This window comes from Struthio camelus, chromosome 2, assembly GCF_040807025.1.
Source record: "Struthio camelus isolate bStrCam1 chromosome 2, bStrCam1.hap1, whole genome shotgun sequence".
Classification (NCBI taxonomy): Eukaryota; Metazoa; Chordata; class Aves; order Struthioniformes; family Struthionidae; genus Struthio; species Struthio camelus.
The window spans coordinates 80,740,324-80,755,495 of record NC_090943.1 but is presented as its reverse complement, the minus strand read 5'-3'; the positions used below and the strand labels follow the sequence as shown (position 1 = coordinate 80,755,495).

The 15,172-nt window shown below is 36.6% G+C and overlaps 1 protein-coding gene across 8 annotated transcripts in view; it reads right to left on the bottom strand.

Annotated features, from left to right (window-relative positions):
• The window catches only part of MARCHF6 (membrane associated ring-CH-type finger 6), a 56,777-nt gene that overhangs the window by 29,326 nt on the left and 12,279 nt on the right, over positions 1-15,172 (bottom strand). For all 8 annotated transcript variants that reach the window (XM_068931408.1, XM_068931411.1, XM_068931410.1 and 5 more), the window contains exons 4-8: positions 11,852-11,995; positions 6,074-6,146; positions 3,647-3,815; positions 1,827-2,019; positions 1,437-1,498 (exon numbers count right to left, since the gene is read on the bottom strand). In XM_068931408.1, coding sequence (XP_068787509.1) covers positions 1,437-1,498; positions 1,827-2,019; positions 3,647-3,815; positions 6,074-6,146; positions 11,852-11,995 — 641 coding nt within the window. The remainder of the gene's footprint in view (positions 1-1,436; positions 1,499-1,826; positions 2,020-3,646; positions 3,816-6,073; positions 6,147-11,851; positions 11,996-15,172) is intronic.

Here is a 15,172-nt window from a genome sequence, read left to right as displayed (position 1 = left end):
ATTGGTTTACAGCTAGGGAAGACAGTAAACAAATCCTCCATCACTAACAGCTGTCATAGAAAGCGTACACAGAACAGAAAATCTATTCCAAAAACTCTTTCTCCTCACTTCAAGAATATTCCATTATGCCAATTCAGATACTTATAACCCATGATTAATGCTATGAAATACCAGGTTCAATGCTATTTTATACCAGAGTTTTGTGCTAAAGTTCTAAGATATTAAAACTGTACCTACTTAACCAAGTAAAATAAGAAGCGAGTATTTCTGAAAATTCAGAAAGCTCGCGTATTATTTTCACCAGACAGCATAACTGAAAAGCCTATTCCACTTTTTAGACTAAACGCCCACTAAACGTCTGCTGTCTCTGCCAGCATATAGCATCAGAAACGGTTATGCGAGTTTACTGGCGTTGACTTCTATATTCATGGATAGGCATCAGAACATTTTAAATCAGGAATATTTCAACATTTCCCAGCACATAAATTGGTTCAGAAATATGAAACTTTCCTCTGGAGATACACAATTTGGGTTCAGAAACTTGAAATTATATATGCCCTTTTGCACTAAATACCTTTCCAAACAAACTAACCAGATAGCATTAGATATAAAACACAGCATGACTGTGTCCTCACAATGAAAACTGTTCCTCTGCACTACAGTCAAGGCTATGACTGCATCATAGCCTAGGAACAGAGGGACTAGGTCTGTAACTATGTAGCTTGGGCGCTAGTGACAACGATAAATCATACAAAGCTGCTGCATCTACTTCCAGGGCGCAGCATGCACCGAGTTTTGAACAAACCATATGTTCGCTGCTTCTGGTATTCCACTTTGCTGGTTAAAAAGCAGCTCTCCAGTCTCTACACAACTTGCTATGACTACAGTGTACACATATCTCAAGTTATAATAACGGAACTTGCGATCCATAAAAATAGGAACAACATTACATTGGAATCTTCTATCTTCTTTAAAAAAGACATTTGCCTTGTCTTTTGTAAGTATGCAAATAAAGCACTCAGCAAGAATTTCTGGTTCTCTTTCCTTCAGTTTGTTGGATGCTTCCACAGGTACAAAAACTAAATATTGAACTATATAAAAGTTAACACCTATGCGCTCCTGATCGGCCCTTGCGTCCTCAGTGCAAGTTGCAATTCACTTCTCAACTTGGCCAAGTTGAAGACATCAGAAAGGTCTCTACCAAAAGATGTTTTAAGCTGTTACTGCATTTCAAAAAATCAAATAAATGCTCTTTTTATAGTCCGTGAGTAATAGTAGTATTTTAATTACTTTAAGTCAGTAAAGCCTCTCACTGTCAGTTTTCACACTAGACAAGACTTTCAGAATCTATCCCAGATGGAGTTCAACATAGTAACACTAAAAGTCAAGTACAAGCCTGAGAGAAAACTCAAATAATGCAAGAAAACGATTCTTACTCGCTCCCAAGTAAGCTCTTCTGCTGCACGATCCCATTCCAAAGCATTCCAGTTCATGTCATCTGAGGAGACAATGACCATTTGTACAGCTGTCAAACTCACCCAAGACAAGACGTAAACTCTCCATGTCACGTTTTAAACCAACAAAAAGACTAAGAGCATAGCATAACTAAGTGCAGAACTCATGACTGCCAACAGCTTTTCAGCAAGCAAATGCTTCTGCGTCTGAAACAAACATATAAACTTTGCAAAACCAAAGCCAATAAGTAAGCTGAAGTGGGAACCTACTCAAATAGTTTCCTTGAATTATGACAGCTATTTTCAACAATGGTTTCATCTCTACTAACAAAAAAAATTAGAAGAACATTACTGTTTTGAGTCACCTGTTACCTTGTGCTCCATTATTTGCATCTGCTGCATCTTCTACTACAGCATCTTCTTCATCTTCGTTATCTTCTTCCTCTTCATCTACCTGTTCTTCTTGAATGTCAGGGTTCTCACCTACAACTACGTTCTCAGCAGCTGGGTTAGCAGGTTGATCAAGCATAGCATTTTCAACATCTCCATTTGCAACAGCCTGAGCCTGCAGAAACAAGATTTAGTATTCAGTTAAATTGATTACATTCTTGCTGTACTTTGACCCCTGTCCAGAAAGAACATATATTATAATGTTAAAAATGTAACTTTTTTAGATAAGCATTACATTTGGGAATAAGAACTCTCTTTAAAGAGCAAGATAAACATTCAGACTTCTTCACAGAGTCATAGAATAGTTGAGGTTTTAAAGATCTCTAGAGATCGTGTAGTCTAATCCTGCCCCCCACTCAGAGCAGGGTCAGCTAGAGCAGGTTTTCCAGGGCCATTTCCAGCCAGGTTTTAAATACATCCCACTCTGAAGACTCCAAGACCTCTCCGGGCAACCTGTTCTGGTTTTCAATTCAGCCTCAGAGTAAAAAAAGCTTTTAGTTGTGTTTAAGTGAAACTTCTATATATTATTTTGTGCCCGTTCTCTATATGTTAATTTGTACCCGCTGCCTCTCATCGCCTCACTCGCTACCACTGAGAAGAGTCTGGCTGCATCTCCTTTACATCCTCCCATCAGGTGTTTATACACATTGATAAGATCTCCCCTGAGCCTTCTCTTCTCCAGGCTGAACAATCCCAGCTCTCTCAGCCTCTCCTAGTATGTCAGGGGCTACAATCCCTTGATCATCTTTGTGGCCCTTCGCTAGACTTGCTCCACTATGTTCGTGTCTCTCTTGTACTGGGGAGCGCAGAAAGGGAAACAGCACTCCAGATGCGGTCCCTCCAGTGCTCAGTAGAGGGGAATACTCTCGATCCTGATGAAGACTGGCATTGTATTAGAGAGACAGTAACATACAGGCAACCGAAGTAACTCATTACGCTGAGGATTTGTATTTCTGTCTTTAAAAAGCTGACATTTATCAGAAAAGAAAATAAAATTGTAGTATTTTACCCCTGGGGACACATAGCTTTTATTATTTCTTCTTCTGCCCGAAACTCCTGTAAGCACTAACAGAGTGAGGGGGAGGGTGCTGAGGGGGAAGGCTTACAGCACTTAAAATTTACAGTATTTCAAAACATACTGTAACAGAGATGATTCAAACTCTGTCTTAAATCATGGATGGAACGTATTAGAAATTTTGCAGCTACTGCAAACATTGATGTAGACCATTACACAAAAGGGTGTACATTTCTATGCTTTTATAACGTAACACAGCCAATGAGTGCTAGTCTATCTGTAGGTATTCCACAGACCCTCCAATTGTTTATAGAGCACTGAACTGTTACTTCACAAATTACTGAGATACTTTATGAAAATGACAAAATAAACCGCCACGTATCTTCATTTACCACAGCTGACAATTCAGTTTTTTCTCCTCAAAAAGTGTAAAGATATAAACCTGTAATAGTCGTAAGACTCTACACAATGTGAAGGTTATTTGACACAAGTTATTCTAAAAAAAAAAAAATCCATTAACGTTTGTTTTTATAGAACTTCAAGAACATTTTGGAACAAAACAGTGATGTTACTGATTTTAGATATGGAATATGTTCAACTTCTGTTAACATACAAATAAAGATACCCTTCAATAAAAAACGATATTAATATTGGGTTCTGGTAACATTTATTCACAGGCATAGCTTTTCTAAAATTTATTTTCAACTACTGAGCAGTTAAGCTTTACCTCATTTTGTTGGCCCGCCCCATTGAGTGGCTGTTGCTGATTTTGTTCTAACCACTGCGGTGCTCCACCATGGACGATCTGTTCACGTAACCAAACAAGGCTGATAAAAGCACATAGAGTGCATGTCACAACAAAACAACCCTGCAAACAGTCAGCCAGTAAATTCTCCCTGTTAAAAAGAGTGAAATCATCAGTGACATATATTTTGCTTATTAAAATTAAACTCATTGTTAATTACAATGAACAGCCCCTCCTTGTCCAAATCAACAAATAAAACGGTATTTGTGTGAAAAGCTAAATTTATCTGTCTGCCCACATGAAGAAAGTACTTATATGTAATTTGTATTTAGTTTTTAAAAATCTGTTCAAAAAAAGATTTCTTGCAGGAAAGCTGTAAATGCATGCATATGAATGGTGTTGAGTGCCAAGATAAACACTCATTTGGAAAAGGCTTTATTCCCCTTTGGTGTGGTTTGTGAAATTACTACTGTTTAAACAGAAATATTCCTGCAAAAACAGGATCTGACTCGTTATGAAGAAAAGCTTCAAGAGTAGTTCAGGAAAAACAAACTTCAAAAATAGGAAAGGAAACATCATAGTCACTAAGTAAATGAAATTGCTATACTGAACAAGCTTGGTTCTTCTGGGAGTTGAATACAGATCTGCTTCAGTGTAAGGCCTATTTTAAAGCATTAATTTTTCTTTCCAGTACCATCCCACTTACAATGACTCAATCATCTACTTCCACACAAACTGACATTACTTTGAAAAATTAAAAATGAAGGCAAAATATTAAAATATTAAGCGACAGTGTAAAAAACAAATCTTCAAGACTTAATGAAGAGGCTGTTTGGAAATAATATATGAAGCAAAGAGGAAAATGTAAAATAAATCAAACAATGAAAAGTAAATTGGTGACACGATGACAGTTTGTTGTTTTTTTTTTAAACATATGGCATCTGAGAAGGGTATGAAGCAGAAAGTAGCAAAATGCATAATACCTAGTTCACTGAAATATTTTATCTGCTCAGCTACCCTAACCAAATGACAGTGCAGGGTTTGCCTTTGATTGGTCTACATTCCAGCCTTTGAACCCAGACATTACCTCTTCCACTCTATACTTCCAAAAACCCTGATCTAACAAGTCTTAAGTAATTTTAAAGCAGTAGCAAAACAAAGTTCAGCAACCCTCATCCTTATTCCTTCCCCCTTGTTCCCACTCCTTGTACTAATAATCCAAGACCTGTGCTGTGCGACTACGCAGTGAATTTCTTCAGAGAACTGATTAGCTAGAATAAGCTTTTAAAATAAATAAGAAATACCCTGCCATCCCCCAAGTACTTTCAGCCTGGCTCCCCATGCAGCCACACAAATGTTTGTGCCGACACAGCACAGCGAATACCACAGGGACAAGAACAAAGCCCAAGGGAAAGACAGACACAGAGGCTACTGAAACCAACTCTGTCAAGAGAGGTATGTCGAAGTAAAGCTTCACGTGCCGTTAAAATTACACACATATCAAAGCCCTTTATTTATTTCCCAAGTACAGATTCTAATTTAGTAGTCTGTAGAAGACATGAGATGAGATGAGGTGCTTTATGTTCAGTTGTAAAATTTTGGATTCTTCTCATGAAACTCAAGAATTCCAGTCTATGCTTAGTGGAGGATCACAGGAGAAATATGATTTTTACCAGCCTCCAAGTGAGCATCTCTCTCCATTAGTAAAAAATTAAAATCAAATTTAATTTCAGTCCCTCAGGTCCAAGAGGATGAAAAATTAAAAATAAGCCCGAAACACTATTGTGTTAGCATTTACTGATTCTATACAAGATACTGATTAAAAGACTAAGATGGACAATATTCAACAGTATACAGCAGATGTAGCATTAAAATTTAATTGTGAGACAGAAAGCAATCAAATAAATTCTCATCACCTAAGAGATTCAGCATGGTTAGGATTAAATTCAAAATAAAAAAATGTAACAAAGCAAACAGTGTCACATTAACATACTAATATGTATGCTAATATATATTAATATTCTACTATAAGGCATCTGCTATAATGATTTTTTCAAGATTTCAGAACAGTTTAAAGGAATTTTTTAAAATGATTAAATGTAAATTTTACCATGTGACATTTTTTGACCTCAAATATAAATCTTTCATAGGAAACTATTAACCAGAGCCCACTTCATAAACTTAGTTCTCTCCAAGCATCCTGAATAACCGAACTTCAAAGTGAAATGATTTGCACTGTAAATAGATGACCATGCTTCCTGCTGAGCAGAGGAAACAGGCAGCAGCTAGTGTAAGATAATGGAAAACAAAAAGCATAGCTGGAAGAAAGAGACCCTAACTTTCAAAGCAATCATCTTCGTAGTTATCTGACTGGAGAAGTAATCTGTATCAAGCTAGCCAGGTACTTACGTTGACAGCATATCTAACGGCAGTGTCAGTAGCGAGCTCACAGAGCCAGTAAACAAGCACTTGTAGATGCGACCTGCATAAAGAAACAGAAACATGGTAAAAATCCTTTTTTGAGTATAGCCTCATTTGGAAAGGATCACAGGTACTCCCCTTTTTGCCTGGTTTCTTAAATAAACTTACCACCAGGAAAAAAATCTGAACTTTCAGTGAACCAAGAGATAGGCAAAGGAAGGTCTCACAATATCATACGTCATGGAAACAGGCAACTAAAGACAGTGTAATTTTAAGTTACTCATAAAGACCTCTCAATACTGTGAGTGTTGCTGTGGAAGGCCAATACTTTAATCCAAAGCAAGCATAAGCCCAAGCTAACTTTAAATTACTTGTGCTGCACCACAAATTAAAACAAATACAACAGGTGAAACAACAAAACTAGATTTTACAACAGGTGAAACAACAAAACTAGATTTTACAACAGGTGAAACAAAACTAGATTTATTTTAGCTGAGTGTACTTGACAAAGTATACATTAAACGTGTAACAACGGCCATGCTAGGTCAGACCCAACATTCAAGTAGCCCAGTATCCCATCTCCAGCACCAGCCACCAATGGATGCCTTAGGAGGGGTATAGAAACAGGTTAAAGATACTTGCAGCAATACTTCCTCAGTATATCATCACCTGCTCCAGCAGAACACCTTAGCGCTCCTGTGCCACAATATCATTGCACCAATTAATCCTTGTGGATTTTTCTCCCATTAATTTGTTCAATCGTATTTTCAACATCTATAAACTTTTGGTACCATGCCATCCTGTAACAAGGGCATCACCATTTCGTGTTGTGTACCATTATTTTATGGATTAATATCTGATGCTCATTAATGCTAGCTTTACTACCATTCCTCAGTCACCATCTTTTTTAAAGTAGGCTATTAGAGCATACAGCCTACTTTATAAAATTACATTCAGATCCATAGGAAATGACACAGATGCCCAAAACAGGATGCAAGAAGAATTAAGGCACCTAAAACTAGAAATGCAATTCTGAAGATTCTCACCTTATCCTGTAGGCAGGCACTGGTCCCCAAGTATATACTAGCATGCTATTGTTTGTACAACCTAGATCAAACAGCTCAGTTCTCACCTCATGGTTAAACTTGTATAGAACTCACAGAAAGCCTGTGTTTCTACATCTCTCAAGAATCAATCCACTAAAAGTGCCCAAACACAGAAGCGTATTTTCTGTGGAATTTATCTTCTGATAACAATGGCCCCTTTCATAAACAAATAAATAACATCTAGCTAGTGTTTATGCTCACCTTTTATCTAAAAGGTAAGGGAGCACTTTGAGGAAGTTCAACACTCACCTCCCCAATACAATCCAGAACAGAAAACAATATTAAATTCAAAAGTCCAAAGTCAGAGCACAAAAGAGATGATGGCTGTAGCTGATCAAATAAGGATGTGCATCTTCATTGCAGTCAGTACTGCTTACACATTTTGCGTTTAACGGTCACTGAATAAAATGCGGTAAGATGATACTGATCCTCTCTTGCTCAGTGAGTTTCAATAGCTCGCCTCTGTCTATCATCCAGCTACACGGCGGGAGAACTTCAAAAGCGCAAGATGTAGTTGTGAACTCTGTTAGCCAGAAGAGGTCAAAGAACACTAGCCTGAAAAACTCCTGGTTACACTGCGCTGTAGGAAACTAGCATAACAAAACTTGTTTTGAGATTTTATGGAAAAGAAAGGAGATTTTATTATACACAACCTCTAAGCAAACTGATCTCTAAATAAGTTAATTTCTTCCACAGATTTCACTCACTCACATACTCACAAGCACCAAGACATGTGTGCCCAAGTGGTCTGGACAGGATCACTTGCGTGCAACACTTAGGGTAAAGGACATCAGCTATCATATCCTCATCATATCGCTCGGGTTCTTGTTGACTAGTGATGATGCGCTGATTTTAGACTTCCTTTTATAACCTTCATGAGTGGATGCTGTCTGGGATCTTTTGCCTTATTATTTTATTTCATCCCTCTTAAGTTGGGACTTTCACAGTTGTCTTCCATATCTGCATATTTTATGGCTCCAGTCCTTTTCTTCATCTTATGACACTTTATCTTTAGGTCAGTTTGTTTCCCCTCTTCATCTGAATCAAACTACATATAGATGCTCTATGGCTATCAGCACATACCATTCCTTTTAACCCTTTTCTGCTGTTTCTTCTAGTGCTCACATACACATTCCCATTCATATACCATTCATACCAATTTTAGTATTTCTATTACAGCGTTTACAATTCTAATCACTACATAGCTATATGAAATGTATATGACCATCTTCTTCAGCTACTGTGTTTTTAGAAAACATGCAAATGAATCACTCCAGAAAAAAGACATTCATATGCCGTATTGTATGTGCCTACTGGTCTCATATTGATACTGACTTCTTAAATTTGAGACAAAAGAGCTACTTCAGAAAACCCACCTCCCACTCTGGCATTTCCCATTGCCTTAGTGGAAACATTCACTTTTCTTGGTGCATACACCTCATTCATACCTCATGTACTGTTCAGGTACCTTGGGCATTTCACTCTAGGAAGCAGGTAACTAAATACATTCACCACACGGAAAATAAGCACTTTGGTTTAAAAGGTCATAGAGTATCATTTGACTAGCCTTTTTTCATCCACCAATCTCAATATGCTTTGTGCTAATGGAACAGCAACACCACATCAGTCTGCTAGGATTAGGTTGAAAATACGCATACCGAGAAATTTATTTTATTCAATCATGTAAGGTGGGTATGCAGTAAAGAAGTATAATTACCAAAAAAAATGTAGACTTTATTTCACATCATATATTTGCTCACGGATGGGATAACTGCATGACTAGCACATTAATCTGGAAGACAAGGGCTTGATTCTTTGCTCTACTTTCTTGTGAAGCCACTCATACACAATTATTATAAGCAGATGACAGAAATACTGGAAGGTAGAAAGAGATTACAGTATTTAAGACAGACTCATATAAGACTACATTCCTGAAACAGATCCTGGTGACGGATAGAGGATTTGAAAAGGAAGTAAATGGATTTTTCAAGGTTTGTTGGACTGAACAGTTCTGTCACATTGGATAGCTTTCTGTGCAAATAAAACGTTACCCTCCACTGCACACTTTAGTTCTTAAAGTAATCCATAAAGAGGGTTACATGTACGATTGCAACATAAACAGAAATGAAGACTAAGTAAGCAAAAAATCTCCACCAGTCGTAAAATTAGTCATAATTCATAACTAAAAATGACATTTCTAAAAAGTTTTATGTAACTAATTTGTATGCGGTGACTTCTAGTAGTATTTCAGTATCATTGGAGAGTGGTCTTTGTAAGAAAAGTGCAAGATATTCACGTTTTGAAGGACAAAGGTAAAAGACTAAGACTCATCTAAACACCCAAGGAAAAGAAATCCATTCTCAGAAATAAAGTCCTCCAAAATAAAAATCTGTAAGGTGTGGGGGGGGGGGGATGAGCAGAATAGGGTAGGAGGAGGAATAAAACAAACATGCAAGAGAAAGAGAGGAAGAAAGAGTCAATGGCAAGCAGAGAGGAAAGGGTCAGATTAGAAGAATGAAAGAATGACAGAGTATTCTGAAAACTTCTGGCTGCCTGTAATTCATTTCAATAAATACAACATTTAGATAGAACATTTTCTTACTCTGCTGTAACATTCAGAACAACTGACGGTCCCCAAATGCAGAAGAAACGTCCCCAATTCAAAAGTTTGCAACACAGATAAACAAAGACAGGATAACAACCAGGTTAAAATTAGTCAAATAATTTAAAATAATGGTTAGTTTTAATCCTAAGCAGTTTGTAAATCTTGTTTACTCCAAGTTCAGAAAAGCTCCCTTTTTTATGACATAGGAAGGACAGGCTGCTGAAACAGGATCCTTCTTTAATAGCTTGTTTCATTATTGTGCTAGGCTCAAACTAACCCAGCACCAGCAAAAAACTGAAAGCACAGAACATATTGAGAAACCGTGTACGGAGATGCATTTACTGCTTTCCTGCTCTTTTGTCCAAGGGATGTATTTCTGTTTTTAAAGATGCAATTCCAGTCATTTTCTTGACAGAACACTGTAGCTGTTTTTGCTTCTCTTTTCATCTTCTCTATATTTTTAGCTTTTGGAATCAATAGCTCTCTTTTGCTTTGTATTTGAAAAGTGAAATTCCATCTGGATACTACAGTAGTTTTTATGCATACTCTCCTTACATATTCTGTTTATAGAATGAAAAAAAAAAAAAAACCCTCCAGGTCTAATAGTTAAAGGTGACTTATGCCTTTATCTTCTTTATCTTTCTCACCTGTTCATTTCCTTTCTGCTTATTTCAGGTGCAGTGCCAACTTAACCTGAATAGGCCCTGAAACTACGACATAAGTGCATAATATTAGACCACAACATTATACAGAAGCTCTGATTTTGTTGTAGTTTGTTTCATTTTCAAGCTTTTTCACTAGCACAAAGTTTGTGCTTGGACTTTCAACATAGCAGAGGCAAAATTTTATTTTGTTGGGTTTTTTTAAGAATACAATTTATACTAAAACTTAAATAGTCTAGCAGGAGGCAAACTGTCTCCTTCCTATATACTATACTTCCTTCAAAGGCAAATGTTTTGCCTGTCCTTTTTACTGTCCTTTCAAAGTATGCAGACGTAAAAGAGTTATTCCTGAAAAGCAGACTGAAACGATGCAAAACAAAAAACAAAAACAACAACAAAACACCAGTTGATTAACTAAGAGATTTACAACAATCCTCCTAGGTCACATAAAGCTCCAAACATATTTTGCAACATCTTTCCCTGAACATCTAAGAAAAAGTGGAACACTTGAATTATATTAAAGTATCATAATTTCATTATACAAAGATCTTCCTTATTCTAAGTCCCACTGTATATTTTAAATAGTCAACGCTCAAAAAAGGTAGCATTTTAATACCCCTGAACAACTGGAAGAAAGCAGCAGAAGGACAAATTTTGACTACGTAAGAACACTGGTGACTCTTGAAGTAAACTCTGCTACAGCCACATTCCTTTGCATCTTAAATATTGTCTTAGGCATATTATAGACAAATGATGAGCTATGAGCTCATCAAATGATGAGCTATGAGCTGTTGAGCTATGTCTTTCTTATACCTGTAAAGAATGTCAAGTAATATTATAAAGCTTTGGTTTCCTAAATATTCTTACAGTTGAACCCAAAATGTCAAAGATAAACTTAAAACTTTCCTTTACTACTTACAGGCCTTTGTTTAGATTTACGTGCAGTTTTACTGTTCAACTTATGGACCACAATAAAGGATTTTAGCTTTTTATACTAAAAAAGTAGATTTGCATTTTCATTTCCTAGGTAGTTAGGAAATAACAGAACTACAACTCTTCTAGCCTAAAATGAATAAGTAATATTAAATAAAAAATCCATAAAGATTTTGAAGCACATAATTGAAAGCTGTCGTTTCATAACAACAAGAAATTTGAAAGCCCTTTTATACGCTTTGTTCTCTCTCTCGACATCTTCCTGCATTGTAGCACTGGCTTGCAAGTCAAATGGCTTAAGAAAGTAACAATAGCTAGAATTGTCTGAAAAACATATCAATAAGCAAAATAATGTAATTTTTTTTAAATAAACCAACAACAGCTGTGCAAAACACTGTTGTATAAAGTATAATATTTTCCTGTGTATAAGAGTTTTATAACACTGAAAGTTAATACTTACATGCAGTAAGAGGTACTACTCCCAACCATGCAAAGGCCACAAGTGTATAGTGAAACCAGTATCGTATTGCTGTGCCAATACTCGTAACCAGTCCAGCAAAGATGTCTTGGATTGGAAGCCGTGAAGGCATATCTGGAGAATAAACTGTGTAGAAAAGGCACTTGTGAAATAGTGCTTATATATGCTCCTTCAGAAAGCATTTATGTAGAAGTCCTGCCAACTGCAAAACATTTCTATTTGACCAAAGCTTACTATAAGAATAAATACATTCTATAGTTTCCCAGCAGATCACCCAAACAGATAGCAAAAACATAATTCACATCACACATTCCTTATTATTCCTATAACACTCGGTGCACAATGTAACAACTCCGCACTAGTTTAGAATTAAGTTTTTTTTTTTTTTTTTAATAGCTTTATTATACCAACTGTAAAGCCTGGTTATCTCAAAATAAGCTGAAGTCTGGAAGAGAATGCAGATTCTAAATCCAAAAGTCCTCTCATTCAGAACGACCTACAAGATATCCTTGCTACATAAAACTAGATTGAGGAAAGCGCACAAGCGACAGGAGATTGACTTTGCATACCGTTGGTGTATTTGTGGTAGATAACTTAAGATGTCACTTGCTATCCAGCAGCACAAAATTCAGCACACTAAAATAATTAAATAGACAGGAGGACTGAAAGGTACTAATTAAGTATCTACAGAGGTTAAAATTTACACAGAAATACTTTTATTTTGAAAGGACATCTACTTCATACCAAACAAGTTTTTTACTAAGTTCATGCCTATTACAGAACATAAAGAAAATCTCTCAACACATACATACATCTTCAGAAAAGTACGTTCTCTTAACTTTTTCATACAACACATACATATTATAGAAAATCTTCCCTACTCGGAAGCCAAGAAAAACAGTGATAAAGTTCTTCTGCATTCACTTCTCCCACCTGAGTAGGGAAAAAAGCTAGATAATAGTTGATTAGGCTTTGAGGTTGGTTTCCCTTTTTGTCACATTACCAAGCCTCACTGAAACCTCTACACGTAGCCTATCCTTCCCCAAAAGCTACTAAAATACGGAACCATATTATTCTGATTCCAGACACTGATCACAAAAAGTTTTCATTAAACAATTAGAAGACATCTAACATTTTCATTATATTTAATTAGCTACTGCACATTAATATGGACGCCAAGAAGTAGTTATGTACAGCATCAATATCAGATTTGAATGAAGAAGATTAAACTATGGCTTGATTCCTGCATATTTAATGGTTATGTTGAAAAAAGCTGAACTTGAAGATACTTGACCACCTTTAACACATTTAATTAACTGATTTTTTTTTTTTTAAACAAAATTTGGGATCTCTTTTGTAGTTAAAAACAAGAGCTACTGGAGAAAAATTTTCCTCCCTCCTAATGGACAATCCTTTGACTTAAAGTTGGAGAAACACTGCCTAATGCAATCCACTTGCATCCACCTCAAGAACATCCCTGCTACCTTTACCTACATTCCTAATCATCCTTTTACTATCAGAGAGAGAAAGCCTCCACAGGAAAAGATCTCTTCTTTTCTCTCCAGGGATATTTCCCATCCTCCAGCCTTTCTTTAAGTTCCCATATTCTAAAGAGAACTCAAGTTAGGAAGATAGAAAAGCAGCATCAGTATGCAGAAATAGCCAAAGAACGTGGAGTGTTGTTATAGTTCAACAATGTGTGGCTTACATTTGACACAATTAAGTAACAACAAAACAGTAACAGAAAAAAAAAACAGAAACTGGTTTTAAATTTTAAAGGTTCTGAGATGTCTGGTAAGGAACTGGAATTAGCTAGAGAACTTACTCCCTTCACCCCACGCCCCAAAAAAACCTAACTTCAGGGAAGTATACTTGTGAGAACATAGGGCAGCAATTCAGAAGCAGAGCACAAAAATGTTTAGACAGTGTTTACCAAATAACAATCTTCTTATTACAGAGTTAGTTTTAGGACACAATTTGGTAATACCACAGAAAATATTAATTCAAGACTTAATCATGATCTCAGTTCATATTAAATTAACATTTTGGAGAATTATCAGAGGAGACAAGTAGAAGTTTGTGAAGTGTTTTAAAAGAATACCTACCTGTATTTGTAACATATTTATTATGTCACTCTGACAAATCTGAACTCAGCAGATACCTTAAGACTTTTTTTTTTTTCCATTTTCAAAAAACATACTTTGCTCAACATTTTGGAACTCCAAAAAAGACTACGAGGAAAAGATTAACTGTGCATTAATGACGTATTTGTTATGGGAGAGTTGGGAGAATCTGAAGTTAAAAAAAAGTGTCTTTCAGAAATTACTGAATGCTCACACAGCTGTGATAATCATAGGGAATTATAAAATGGATGCTCACCCTAACTTAGTAAAGCTGAAGTGCCCAAGTCATTCGTAAATGTTAATGCCTCTTCAATATTGAATTTTCTACAGGCTTTAGGATTACAACTGAGCATTCAAATAAATGAATGATGTAGCCTACTACTCAGAGAAGTTAAGCTACATCCCCCAAATCTTAACAGTTTTGTGATTCTTCATGATTCCAGGAGCTTTCAGTACGCGTGTTTGGGAGAGGTGTGTTGCGGGCGGGGGGGGAGGAACTGCTGTATTTCTCTACTTTGACACACCTCAGAACACAGAGAGAGTCTACCACTGTTTCTACCTAATTTTCACTTCCCTACCCCTTTGAGACATACAGGCAGAAAGCTACTATGAATAGTCCAGCATCATATGCCATCTGATCTCTCCCAATCATATCTATCTAATGAAACTGGAGAAGAGGCAAACTTTCATTACATCTTTCTACTACCAGCCCCTCCACCACATTCAAGATTGTATCAATTTTATAAATCGTGGTTTTGGCAGAGCTACATTTTAGTTGGATTTGGGGTCTATTCTATATCCCAATTCATAGAGCACGCAGGAAAAAAACACAGCAGCTGTTAAGTGGAAAGTTGCCATACGAGATCCCAATAATTCAAAAGGAATTAAGAACCATGATAATAAGATAAAGCTCTTCTATGTCCTACAACATTAGGCTAGATAAAAAAAATGCCAAAATCCCTAGCACGACAAGAACTCCTGGTTTGCAAATACCCTTAGGTACAGTACTGAAGGTTGCTGACAGCGGTTTTCATAGCTAATGTCCCCACTTGTGTCTGTCATCTACCATTATTTTGTCTCTCCACATTCACTTTTACCCCTCTCCCCCGTTACCAGGGTGAGCCTTGAGACTTTGACCCTTCCTGTACACATTCTCCTTACCCCCCCCTTCTTGCACTTC